Source organism: Gymnoscopelus braueri (assembly GCF_963280865.1).
Source record: "Gymnoscopelus braueri genome assembly, chromosome: 6".
In the NCBI taxonomy this organism is placed as follows: Eukaryota; Metazoa; Chordata; class Actinopteri; order Myctophiformes; family Myctophidae; genus Gymnoscopelus; species Gymnoscopelus braueri.
In genome coordinates, this window is record NC_137607.1 from 1,479,950 (window position 1) to 1,493,960 (window position 14,011).

The 14,011-nt window shown below is 41.5% G+C and overlaps 1 protein-coding gene across 2 annotated transcripts in view; it reads left to right on the forward strand.

The window, feature by feature from the left end:
• LOC308087508 (uncharacterized protein) overlaps positions 1-9,100 on the forward strand; it is a 24,269-nt gene extending 15,169 nt beyond the window's left edge. For both annotated transcript variants that reach the window (XM_080431423.1, XM_080431424.1), the window contains exons 8-13: positions 683-930; positions 1,221-1,331; positions 1,558-1,708; positions 2,726-2,773; positions 8,359-8,406; positions 8,500-9,100. In XM_080431423.1, the coding sequence (XP_080287549.1) occupies positions 683-930; positions 1,221-1,331; positions 1,558-1,708; positions 2,726-2,773; positions 8,359-8,406; positions 8,500-8,804 (911 nt within the window). In that variant the 3' untranslated portion in view covers positions 8,805-9,100. The remainder of the gene's footprint in view (positions 1-682; positions 931-1,220; positions 1,332-1,557; positions 1,709-2,725; positions 2,774-8,358; positions 8,407-8,499) is intronic.
• Positions 9,101-14,011: the final 4,911 nt, after the last annotated feature.

Below are 14,011 nucleotides of genomic sequence, written 5' to 3' on the forward strand. Positions count from 1 at the left end.
AACAAAGGATAGATGAGGGGTGTGGCTCCGCTGGCTGCCACGGTTCAGCTCTGATCCAGGGTAGTGGAGAGGAGAGGAGAAGCTGAGTCAGCCATAATAATCACCATGATAAACAAATTAAGCAAGCACACTGCAACTGCATGAAGGTTAAGCAGACTGGAAGCACTACAACACTAGAAAGCTAAATTTAGAGTAGCTAAACTTTACCATATGTAAAGTTGGATAAGACCTGGTTGGTGTGCAGACCAGGTTCTTGTGGAGCGTGGAGGTGATTAGAGGCGAGGGGCAGGTGTGATGATGATCGTAGATGAGTCAGGTGGAGCTGTCAACACCGGTTGATGAGCGCGGAGTGAGCGCCAATTGTAGATGAAGAGGTGAGGATGGCCGAGTCGTAACACACAGCCAGCTAATGTAAAACTATGTAGATGTAGAGAGTCGTAACACACAGCCAGCTAATGTATAACTATGTAGATGTAGAGAGTCGTAACACACAGCCAGCTAATGTATAACTATGTAGATGTAGAGAGTCGTAACACACAGCCAGCTAATGTAAAACTATGTAGGCGAGCTCTCAGCACACAGAACACATTGGGAAGTGTTGTTTCTGCTTTTCACATCCTCCTCACAATACAATTTTATGTTTTATGTAAAATATCTGTAAAATGTGCAACACCTTTCACAGGTGATGACCTTTGTGTGGTCAACATCACAGATGAGGGGATACAACTCCTAAAACCTCTGAAAGTGACCCAGACTCACGTGATTGTAAATGTGACCCACCTGTCTCTCTGGGGTCTGGCGTGGATTCACAACTACTTGAACCCGAAACCTAAACAAATTGTTGGTCAAGTTCTGCTGTTCCTTCGACCGCCAAGCGAAAGACATGAGATGAATGTATTCCTGCTGCCATGCAATGTGCCTCCCGAAGAGGTAAAATGTAATGTAGTAATGCTAAGTAGCTTCATCCCTTAAAGTTTGATTATCTTCATGCATATTGTACTTCAACTTAAAATGGATTGTGATTCTGAAGACCAGATGCTGGTCTGTAGGTTTGGGAACATTGACAGCCAATATCAGGCCAAAGTCCATAACTTGTACTAAAGAGACATAAGAGACAGTCAAAATAGACTGTTCATCAACAGTGACAAATAATGGTCTGCAGTTTTAGTCTATACCTGGCATTATGATGGAACCATGTGGTAAAGTGTGTGTCATTGTAGGTGAAAAAACAATATCCAGAGGATGTACGGATCATGAATGTACCTACATGTCGGCTCACCGCAGACACATCGTACAGTCTGCACTGTCCTACACATGAAGCACAACCAGAGGTATCACACACTTGTTGGTCTAGTCCTACTACTACTACTACTACTACTTCTACTACTACTACTTCTACTGCTACTACTACTACTGCTACTATTACTACTACTACTACTGCTACTGCTACTGCTACTACTACTAATACTATTGCTACTACTACTAATACTACTGTAAAATGACTGCCACTACTACAGCAATCCAATGCGATAGTAATACATGTATGTGTGTCTTCAGGCTGGGCTTTATTATTTGGGCTTTGGGAAGAATTACCAGCCAACATTTGAGGTGTTCATGGATTTGAAGACAAAATACTTCTCATTGGAGCTACGAGGACCTGAGGATGAGCGTGAGCCGGTGTGGAAGGGAGACAAGCTGAGAGTTAAAGGTACAGTTATGTTTAACCTAGTACATTTGCACATGCCTGTAATTGTGTCTGGGTTTCTCTTGTTTATTTAAATATTAGGAGCATCTACTGAACAGCATACAGTGATCAGTTAGCGGTTCAGTGCATGATCAGTATCTCAGATCCTGATTCCACAATTCATTGTATTTGAATACATGGAGCTCCTCTTAATGAGCAGGAGACAGGTTGGTCCTTTGAGTAAGAGGTGAAAACATTGTTGCTGCTACATTTAAATATCTACCTATAGAAGTCGGACAATATGAAACGTGAAATACACACATTTGGTTTGACGATGAATGAATCCTCTTTTAGGTACTCTGGGGGAGCAAGTTACTTTTCCCCTACCAATAGTGGCCTTCCGAATCCCCCCATCTTTTACCTTTAAATCAGTGGTAACCAACCTTTTCAAGCCCAAGAGCACATTTTATTTCCAATTGTAAGCTGTGATCTACCACTAAAATATGTTTTAAAAAAAACACTTGTCCCGATTACAATTTCTGACAGGCTCAATGCATGTGCATACATCCACACAAAGACTAGTAGTTTAAATAAGAATAAAGATGATAGTTATATAATAAATGCCTAAATATTAAGAAAAACCTATTAGAAATACAAATAAACTTCTTTGTTGAGTTATTTTTAAATAAAACAAAACACAAAGGACATGAAATACATTTCTTTTACAGATTTCTTCTCTTCAATGCACAATATTTAGTTTACCAGTTCTCAATTTCTCAGAATTTTCACATTTACAGATATTCTGTTCAAATGACAAAAATGCATCCATGACCATATATTTGCACAGATATGGTGACAGATACAATACTCTCAGGATCAGCCGACCTTTAATGAGACTTCTGTGACTGCACATTATCTGCAAGCCTTTTGAAATCTGGTTGATACTTATAATTAGAGGATATTATTCAGATTAATATTTAAACACAATATTAATCATGTGTAAACCCTGCAGTAAAGGCTTTCACTTCATGTCATCCACAGGACCAACCAAACCAACGAGAATGAACCCCATCAGCCATTCTGTTTCAGGTACACACCCATTATCTTCATATGTGTTTTTCTTTCTTTCAACTTAAAGGGGAAATCCACCCATTTTCAATATTTAACTATGTCATTAATATAGCATAAAGGAGTTGTGTGGAAATAAGAAAAAAAAAAAAAAAAAATTAACATTGCAAAAAAATGTAACATTGCAAAAAAATTAACATTGCAAATTACACTGTGATGACTCATCATGGTGTAATTTGCAATGTTAATTTTTTTGCAATGTTACATTTTTTTGCAATGTTAATTTTTTTTTTAATTTTTTCTTATTTCCACACAACTCCTTTATGCTATATTAATGACATAGTTAAATATTGAAAATGGGTGGATTTCCCCTTTAACAATCTTTTTTACAGTATGTTATCCATTGATTTGCATAAAGGCAAACAGGATTTCTTGAGGGAAAATCGGGAGGCTTTAGTCAGTAAAGTGAAGAATGTGGGTCCCATCGTTGATAAACTGAAATAAAAATAGAAACCAGGCATAAAACAATAATGGTACTAATAACTAACTGTAACTGTATTGTGTGCTGTTGTTGTTTTAGTTTTTGTCAATGAACTGAAAATACATGTTCAGGTGGGTTGCAATTTCATACAATTGGGGGCTGAGTACCCATTTATCAGCTTAAATGTTACAGTGTTCAACAGTTGCAATTTTGTCTGCTCATTTTAGTCAGATTGTTTGGTTAGAACAACCTTGTATAATTAGTGATACAGATATTCTGTTCAAATGACAAAAATGCATCCATGACCATATATTTGCACAGATATGGTGACAGATACAATACTCTCAGGATCAGCCGACCTTTAATGAGACTTCTGTGACTGCACATTATCTGCAAGCCTTTTGAAATCTGGTTGATACTTAGTGAATGCCAGTCTGAGGCAGTCATTAAGATGTGAGTCAGTCATACGAGTTCTAAACTTGGATTTTATTATTTTCAAGTAGGCATGCAGCTTAAGTGCACAAGACACAATCAGGGGATACTTCACAAGTGACCAGGTTTCTAGCTCTGCCCTCCAGTTGGTAGTCAGTAGTTCAAAAATCTCCATTTCAACACCTGTAGTTAATGCAAACACATCCTGCATTTTAACTGACATCTGTTCAATGTCAATACTGAGGAAAGGGTTTGATACAAAAGCAGCTACTTAACTCATGCCTTGTACCTCAACAAATCTATGGCCAAATTCTGATTTCAGTTTGTTCAATTGGGCACAGATTGTTCCATATGCACTTCAGAGTCAGTGCCAGTGCTCATTGACATTTTCAGATTGTTCTTTAAGAAGATTAGTTAACATTCTTTGAAAAGTTATGATTTTTTCCCATTCCAAGTGGCTATGAGTGACTTACAAAGTTTGCGGACCTTGGGTAGACAACCCGGCCTGGCGGAGATTGGCGGAGATCTGCGCTCTGAGGAGGACCATTCTAGTTAAGACAGTCCATCAATTCTACATGGCTCAGCCCTTTAGTAACTGTCTCTTGCCTTAATTTCTCATACATCACAGGCAACACACTTGTGCTCAGTGGTGTAAAGTAACTAAGTACATTTACTCAAGTATTGTAGACTTTTGAGGTATTTTACTTTACTGGAGTATATCCAATATTCAATATTTTTACTCCACTACGATTACTTCAAAACTTTAGTTACTAGTTACTTTGCAGATATAAATTTAAATGTATTATATTATAAATCATACATTAACCACTTTAGCCCTATTTTATAACTATCTGAAAATAGCTGATCTACAAGCTCACAACATGCATCGCAACGCGTTGTGAGCTTGTAGATCTGCTATTTTCAAACATATTTGTACTTTTACTTTTGGTACTTTAAGTATATTTTGATGCCAATACTTTTGTACTTTTACTCAAGTCAAGTAACATTTTGAACACAGGCCTAAAAAGTATTTCTACATTGTGGTATTGCTACTTTTACTTAAGTAAAATATCTGAGTACTTCTTCCACCACTGCTTGAGCTCTGCTGCGATGGCACTTTGTAACGTTGTAGAACACTGTTTGAAGATTTAAATCCAGCGTTCTCCACACTGAAAAGGCTTGCATGTCACGAGACTGCGCTCGTTATTTCTTGAGCGCGACCCGCGAGTTGAATTATGTGTGCGCGGAACGAACAGGAAAACAACGACGCATGGCTACCCTTCGACCAGCGTTGCCAGATTTTGTGAGAGAAACAAGCAACCAGGTCTATGAAAAGAAGTCCAAAATAAGCGACTAGGGCAGTTCAGTCAAACTTTATTGTCGAATGTTGTTTTAGAGCAGTGGTTCACAAACATTTTCATGTCAAGGACCCCCAATATATTCAAGCGACTTTACAGAAAAACAAGCCCAAAGTAGCTTATAATAAGCAGACTTGGCAACACTGCCTTGGACGCACTGCTCTAGTCTACACTACACAAATTGTGATGGCTGCCCGTCTGCCACCGGGCCCACCCCGCGATCACTTAGAAGGCGTAATCGACAGGTTGGTTAACCCTGCTTTAAATGCACTAAATCTCTGTCTGTGAGTTATGCAGTTTCCACTGCAAAACTCCAGAACTGTATCAGCATTATGATAGTGGGTATGGAGGGTGATCAGCTGTTTCTAGAAGGGCAGCAGCAGCATGTGATAACAAAGCAACAAAGCTAAAGTTAACCTTTTAAATGGGTCACTGTATAAGTGAAGTGTGTATGTGATTGGTTGAGAATAGAAGCGTGAAGATGAGACAGACCAATGGTCAGCCAAGACCGATGGTCAGCCACCAGAACCTGCACTGAGTTTCCTGACTGAACTTGCTCTACACATTAAATGAACTGCACTCCATCTCCCATCACACAACTCAACTTTTAGACATCGATAAAAACACCATTTCAAAGACCCAACTGACTTTAACTTGATTTAATGGTTAATTTGGGACCGTACCTATATTCCCCAGGTTCTATGTTCCCCAGGTTCTATGTTCCCCGAAAAAAAGGTTCTATGTTCCCCCCTTACCAAAAAAGGTTCTATGTTCCCTGGGTTCTATGTTCCCCGTTTACCCCAAAAAAGGTTCTATGTTCCCCATTAACAAAAAAAAGGTTCTATGTTCCCCGCTCACCCAAAAATGCAGGAAACATACATCAAAAAAGGTTCTATGTTCCCTGGGTTCTATGTTCCCCGTTTATCCCAAAAAAGGTTCTATGTTCCCCATTAACAAAAAAAAGGTTCTGTTCCCCGCTCACCCAAAAATGCAGGAAACATACATTTTTTTTTTCTCTAAATTTTTATCCCACGATTTTGTAACCCTATTTTTTACACCCAGTGCCAATTGTCTATGTAATCCTGGGCACTACCTTCCCTCTGCCAACCTAGGGAGGCTAGGGCCGAGCTCATGCCTCCTTCAATGCATGAGAGCCAACTGACCTTCTTGTCACCTGACAGGGGGGAGTTTCCCTGGTTGGACGTAGCGCGTGGAAGGAACACGTTATTCCAACCAGTTCCCTTCCCCTCCATCAGGCGCCCCAGCTGGCCAGGGGGAGGCAGTATAGTGACCAGGATTACTGCATGTTTTTGTGAGGGTACCTACCCTAGGAGACACGGGGAGAACATGCAAACTCCACACAGAGTAGGCCCTTTCACCAACCCCACCTAGGGTATGGGCACTGATGACGCGGAGGAGAGAACACACCCCCAACGCCCACAGCGTCCCCTGCGGGAATCGAACCTAGTTAATCATTTCCAATTATTAATAACATCTCTGAACACACACAACTGAACATAATGGGGAGAAATTACTATCAGAAACTTGCCCGCCCCTTTCCCCTGGCGGCCATCTTGGACAAAAATTGTACCATATGATAATAAGCATTGGTAAGGACCAATTATATGAGATAAGATATGTTGAAAATGGGTGAAAATGGGTTGTCCTTTAAGCTTGCATAATTGTCTCCACCAGGCCGAAAGGCATGGCGAGAGAGTATGTTTTACCCCCTGTCCGTCCGTCCGTCTGTCCGTGTGTGTGTCCTGTCCGTGTGTTACCAGCTAATCTCCGGCACCATTGGCCCGCTCGCTGCGAAACTGTGCACACACACTCCCTCGATACCAATTCAGAACCTCTGCCCCAAATTTTTCACATGGGCCTGTTATAGCGCCACCAGGAGGCCGATTTGTGCAAAACCCATTTTTTGACATTACTCCTACAGATTTTATCCAAACGTCATGCAAATCGTTACACAGTATCTCTATAGTCATGTGATCAACCCGGATCTGTCCGATTTCCCATATTCCATCCTGATTGGCTAAGGTTGGCTTCCAAAGTTTGCAGGATAGGTCCGTTTTGAACAAAATGCTTCGAATCATGAACGCAGCTTGCAATTTCCGTGAAATTTCACACGCACATTCACACTAGGCCGAGGAAGAAATGCCACCCATTTCACATTGGCCTGTTATAGCGCCACTAGCAGGTCTAATTAAGTATATATAATAAGTATATAATAAGTATAATAAGTATTTATTTTTGTATGTAAAAAACGTTGTAACTTTTTTTATATGCTTTACAAATTAAGCACTTTGAAACTGAAGATGATGGCCAATGTTGATGATAGTAAAAATGATAATAACATCGTATCGATATCGTGAGCCCAATATCGTGTATCGTATCATATGTACCGTGAAATTAATATATCGTGACACCCCTAAATAGTTTTTGAGTCATGTCAAATAAGTTTTCAAAACATATTTTGACACTTTAAAAACTGGATGGGTATAAATACATGTATTTAAACCTTTTAAATGTCTCACCATTTCATGCATTTTTGGGTGAGCGGGGAACATAGAACCTTTTTTTGGTTGAGTGGGGAACATAGAACCTTTTTTAGAACCTTTTTTGGTTGAGTGGGGAACATAGAACCTTTTTTTTTGGATGAGTGGGGAACATAGAACCTTTTTTTGGATGAGTGGGGAACATAGAACCCTTTTTTGGATGAGTGGGGAACATAGAACCCATTTTTGGTTAAGCGGGGAACATAGAACCCGGGGAACATAGAACCTTTTTTGGGGTGGGAGGGGAACATAGAACCTGGGGAACATAGAACCTGGGGAATATAGGTACGGTCCCGTTAATTTATTTACATTTATACATGACATAAAAAGTGATTTTATGAAAGATGTTATATTTATGGTTTATTTTTGTATTTTCAAGCATATTTGATTATGTGTGACTGGTGGGTAAAAAGTAAACTCTAACACTACAGTGAAATATCCCTCACTCTTTAACATGTGCTCAGCCCCCGGCCATGTGCTCATGAACGCATTAAAAAAGCTTTCATTGAATGCTTTTTGGTGAACGGTGAGCTGTACACATCTGTTTGCAACTAATGAACGCAAACATGAGCGTCATGTTTCAGTTAACACAGTTGTACATCTGAGTTCAGTATTCAGTATTATCATTTTATCCATATTTGTGCATTCAGCTACTACTTTGATGACTAAAATAATGTTGTATAATTAGAGGATATTATTCAGATTAATATTTAAACACAATATTAATCATGTGTAAACCCTGCAGTAAAGGCTTTCACTTCATGTCATCCACAGGACAAACCAAACCAACGAGAATGAACCCCATCAGCCATTCTGTTTCAGGTACACACCCATTATCTTCATATAAGTGTTTTTCTTTCTTTCAACTTAACAATCTTAAGATTTACAGTATGTTATCCTTTGATTTTTATAAAGGCAAACAGGATTTCTTGAGGGAAAATCGGGTGGCTTTAGTCAGTAAAGTGAAGAACGTGGGTCCCATCCTTGATTACCTGCAAAGTAAGGGCATCCATACCGAAATGGCCGCCAACGTCCAAGCTGAGACCACACTCCAACAACGCATGAGGACGATCCTTGACAGTGTGACCACCGCTGAATTAGCTGAGGTCTTGTTCAAAGCTCTTCTCACACATGAGAAGTGGGTCATGATGGAGTTACTACCAGGGGTGGATCTACGGTGGGTGGACCTGCATGGAGAGGCACAGGCCCACCCAGATTGACTCTGCATGGGCCTACCCAGAGTTACACATTTGTCCTAATGTCAATCAAATGAACTGAAGCATACATAATGTGATAATGTACATTGTTGTTGGAACATAAACACAGACAGGGTGACGCTGAGCCTTTCTCCATGTGCAGAACCTTTAAAATGTTTCATTATTCATCAGGCTGTAGGTTTATATGGGAAAACATTTTGTAATAAATAAAACTAACCCTTGGATAAGATGTGACTTATTTTTGTAATGAAAGGATTTGGTCTACAGTTCAAACATGTACATTGTAACCAGTTCATTATGCCAGGATCAATTAGACTGTAAAAAAAAACGAAACGAAAAATAAATCCAAAGATACAACACAACTGTCCTTAGAGTATGTACTTTTTTACATTACAATTTCATGTTGAGTTGATGTAGAAATAGTAGAATAGATGTCTACCAAAATGTGATTTGTACCCAATATAGTATCTTCATTTTAAAGGGCAAGACCACTTTGGTAGAGGTTTGGGTTGTGTAGTTACCTCGCCATGATGTAACTCCAAAGTTGTCAAGAAATAAAAAATAATTGCTGCATTGATTAGAAATTGATAATTCAAAATATGCTCCTCATTGACTTACATTGTACAGTAAAACAGCTCTCAAAGTCGCTCTTTTAGCATGTAAACGAATGTAAACAAAGTCGATTCAGACAATATAGAACATCACCAAACCCAGTACTGTTTTTTTTTTTAAATAAAAATGTTAACTTACTGTTGATTTTGCTATTTTTATTAGAAAGAAAACCTGGACTGGATCGGCGGATCCCGATCCGGATCCGGATCTTCAAATAGTAAAATCATCAGGAAGTTGACATTTTTATTAAAAGAATAAACAGTACTGAGTTTGGTGATGTTCTATATTGTCTGAATCAGCTTAGTTTGTGTTCGTTTATGGGCTAAAAGAGTGACTTTGAGAGCTGTTTCAGTGTACAATGTAAGTCAATGGGGAGCATATTTTTAATTATCAATTTCTTATTAATGGAGCAATTATTATAGAGAGAGAGCATAAGATTGCATTGTGGATAATGGCTTGTGCTGTCTTCTCTTAACCCAAGACCGGGAACGCATCTCTGTCATTTTTAGATTTCTTTGGGCTATTCAAAAATAGCAGATCTACAAGCTACAAGCTGAAGATCTGCTCTTTTTGAAAAATCGTGAACATTTGTAGAAATCTTTGAATATATATATATTTTTAAAGCCACCGTTTTTAACTAAAATCTTTGTTCTAGGGGGTCCTTGAAACAAAATATTTTGAGATGGGGGTCTGCAGCCAAATACATTTTGGGGGTCCTTGACATGAAAAAGTTTGAGAATCTCTGATTATAGCAACATAAGTTTTTTTTCCCAAAAACTGTTAGGATTTAGAAGAAATTTGTAGAATCCCTCGGAAGCAGAAGATTTGAGTTAAAAATGTTGAAAAAAAAAAATAGCCTCAGTCTCTGCTAACTACTAATCTGGATGAGTCGTTAAAACATCACATAGTTTAAATGGCAATATTTTAACAATAGATTAATATACAGGCAGTATTGAAATGGACAGTTGAGGGGAAAAAACGGATGGCAAATCAACAGAGCAAAGCCAAGATGGTGGATCGTATATCATTTCATTCTGAATTTCCACTTTTGTAATTGTCTTTCTGTCATTTATCTCTCCTATCTATGAAGGTTCAGATTCTGCTGTTTTATGATTTTAGATCTCACTCCAAGACGGTGGCAGCTCTGCTCTGCTGCCATCTAGTGGTGATGATGCCAATGACGTAAGGACTTTCAGCTCTAGGTCTGATTGGCTCTGGCAGCAGGTTTGAACTGGAAACAACGTGTGACACCTTCACCTGTTTCCCGTTCAAATCTTCTGCCCAGCCAATCAAACCAAAGTGATGCGATGTGAGTATACATTCTGGCTAATACCACTCCTGAATCTCTGTCCTCCAGTGCCCTGCCAGCCTTATCCTTCTGTCTCTGACTTTGTCTATGACCCATGGTCAGAGATGGATTATAGCATGTGCACATTGTGAACGTGCGCTGGACCCAAGGTGGCCCTGGACTCAAAGGGGGTGTTTTGACCCGTGTGTGTGTGACCCAAACGCACAGCAAGGAGGAGGCAATAAAGGGTTAAAGCCCACCCGGGCGAGTTTATTAACAGGAGGTTAAAGAACAAGGTGGGGGGAAGAGGGGTGTGGGCTCCGTAGGTTGGCACGACTCAGCTAAGAATCCCGGACACATAGACTGGTGAAGATCTGGCACCGAGCTGCATGCAAGCCAGGCTTTTGTAGCCTCTGGAGGTGATTGCAGATGACGACCAGGTGAGGAGATTGGGAACGGGACACAGGTGTGCTGAGGTGTGCTGTGGTGTGCTATGGAGCCCTCAGGTGGTGCTGCCGGGTACAGAGAGACCACAGCACCAGGATGTGGAGGCGAGGAGGAGCAAGACGTAACAGGGGGCCTGGCACTCCCACCTGAAAATCAACATTTCCATTAGTCAGTGGGAGACTTGTGCTCAGAACTACTGAACTCAATCTGCACACAGTCTGTTGCATTGTCGTCAATTAGAACAAATTGTTTGCTGTTGTGTAGTTGTCTTCATGGATGATACTGATTTTAAATGCTCAAGCAATATTCATATGCACTTGACAATGCAATGTGAAATCCTTGCAAATGTAGGCTATATTTTGTCATAGAGACAAGACATTGAAATCCCAAATCTGATTCGACCTATTACATTCTGACTGGGGTACAGCACTAACTAGGGTTGATTTTGACAGCAAATTTAGTTTTAGTTTTAGTCATAGTGTTTTGAATCAAATTCCATTTAGTTTTTGTCATTTTAGTCATCTGAAATGTTTTACTGTTAAGTCTAGTTCTAGTCGACTAATATCATAAGATTATAGTCGGCTAAATCTACAGTTGATTTAGTCGACTAAAATGGCGGTGCCTTGATGGCGTCGTAATGGCAGATTTTACACTAGCGCGACGCGTTGTGAGCTTGTCAATCCAGGAGATTGTCAGGAGACATGGTTGAAATCCAGGAGACTCCTGCAGGATCCAGGAGTCTTGGCAGCTCTGTGTGAGTATCCTCCAACATTTATTTTATTGCTGCCAGATGAACATAATCAACATGATCAGAGATGTGCCGCAGACCCTTTGATTCTGGTGCCTCTGTTTTAATTCTATGGTCTGTGTCGCCCTCAAGTGGACAGACTCTACATACAGTAGCAGGCTGACAACATTTTCAAAAGGAATTGTTCTGCATCCACCTTGGTCTCTAGCCTGGTAGACTGGAGGAGCCAGCCCTATCGAAGGTCTTGAAGGGCGGATCCAAAGCCTTGCGCTCGGTACCAGCGCCGCTTCCTATTGCTTCACCAATCTATGTCCCCGCCTCGCCTCTCCTGCCCTCCCCCCCCCCCCCCCCCCCCCCGGCCTGTGCACGGAACACGCTGACGTCACCAAATTTAGAGCGACGCCCCTCTGCACTCTGATTCGTTAGGAGATAACAAGGTTTAGAAACCACCGTTCCTGCAAGGTTCCCCCAGGCTTTATTTGGATACATGCGTGTCACTACCCGCCCCTGCCGGTTCTCTGAATTTGTATTTTTAAATAGGCTCTGTCATGATTAATTGACCACATATATGAAGTTAAACAACTTAATGCTATCCGAACGATATCTTAAAAGTAAATTCCGTGCCACAAAAAATACGTTTGAGAGCGTTTTGAAATTTTAAAACCAAAACCAAAACAGCGGACACAATTTCAATCGCCGCCGTAACTTTTTGGTCGGCTGCACTCGGCTCCATTCGGGTTCACTTGGGTTCCAACTGATTGGCCAACCTCCGCTGTCAATCACAGAACAATGAGCGAGGACGGTGATAGGCCAGTCCATTTTGTGGACGACGGAGAAACGCCCAAACAGACCCTCAGGTCAGACTCCTTCCTGAAATCAAATACAAAGGAGATATCTGGAGGGAGGGGTTTACTAGACTACTTGATCTCTGGTGCAGGAGGACAAGACACATCAGGGGTCTTCAACGTTTTTTCAGGTCAAGGACCCCTTATCTGAGAGAGAGAGATGAAGCAGGGACCCCTTATCTGAGAGAGAGAGATGAAGCAGGGACCCCTTAGCTGAGAGAGAGATGAAGCAGGGACCCCTTATCTGAGAGAGAGATGAAGCAGGGACCCCTTAGCTGAGAGAGAGAGATGAAGCAAGGACCCCTTAGCTGAGAGAGAGAGATGAAGCAGGGACCCCTTAGCTGAGAGAGAGATGAAGCAGGGACCCCTTATCTGAGAGAGAGATGAAGCAGGGACCCCTTAGCTGAGAGAGAGATGAAGCAGGGACCCATTAGCTGAGAGACAGATGAAGCAGGGACCCCTTAGCTGAGAGACAGATGAAGCAGGGACCCCTTAGCTGAGAGACAGATGAAGCAGGGACCCCTTAGCTGAGAGACAGATGAAGCAGGGACCCCTTAGCTGAGAGAGAGATGAAGCAGGAACCCCTTAGCTGAGAGAGAGATGAAGCAGGGACCCCATAGCTGAGAGAGAGATGAAGCAGGGACCCCTTAACTGAGAGACAGATGAAGCAGGGACCCCTTAGCTGAGAGAGAGATGAAGCAGGGACCCCTTAACTGAGAGACAGATGAAGCAGGGACCCCTTAGCTGAGAGAGAGATGAAGCAGGGACCCATTAGCTGAGAGACAGATGAAGCAGGGACCCCTTAGCTGAGAGACAGATGAAGCAGGGACCCCTTAGCTGAGAGACAGATGAAGCAGGGACCCCTTAGCTGAGAGACAGATGAAGCAGGGACCCCTTAGCTGAGAGAGAGATGAAGCAGGAACCCCTTAGCTGAGAGAGAGATGAAGCAGGGACCCCTTAGCTGAGAGAGAGATGAAGCAGGAACCCCTTAACTGAGAGACAGATGAAGCAGGGACCCCTTAGCTGAGAGAGAGATGAAGCAGGGACCCCTTAACTGAGAGACAGATGAAGCAGGGACCCCTTAGCTGACAGAGAGATGAAGCAGGGACCCCTTAGCTGAGAGAGAGATGAAGCAGGGACCCCATAGCTGAGAGAGAGATGAAGCAGGGACCCCTTAACTGAGAGACAGATGAAGCAGGGACCCCTTAGCTGAGAGAGAGATGAAGCAGGGACCCCTTAACTGAGAGACAGATGAAGCAGGGACCCCTTA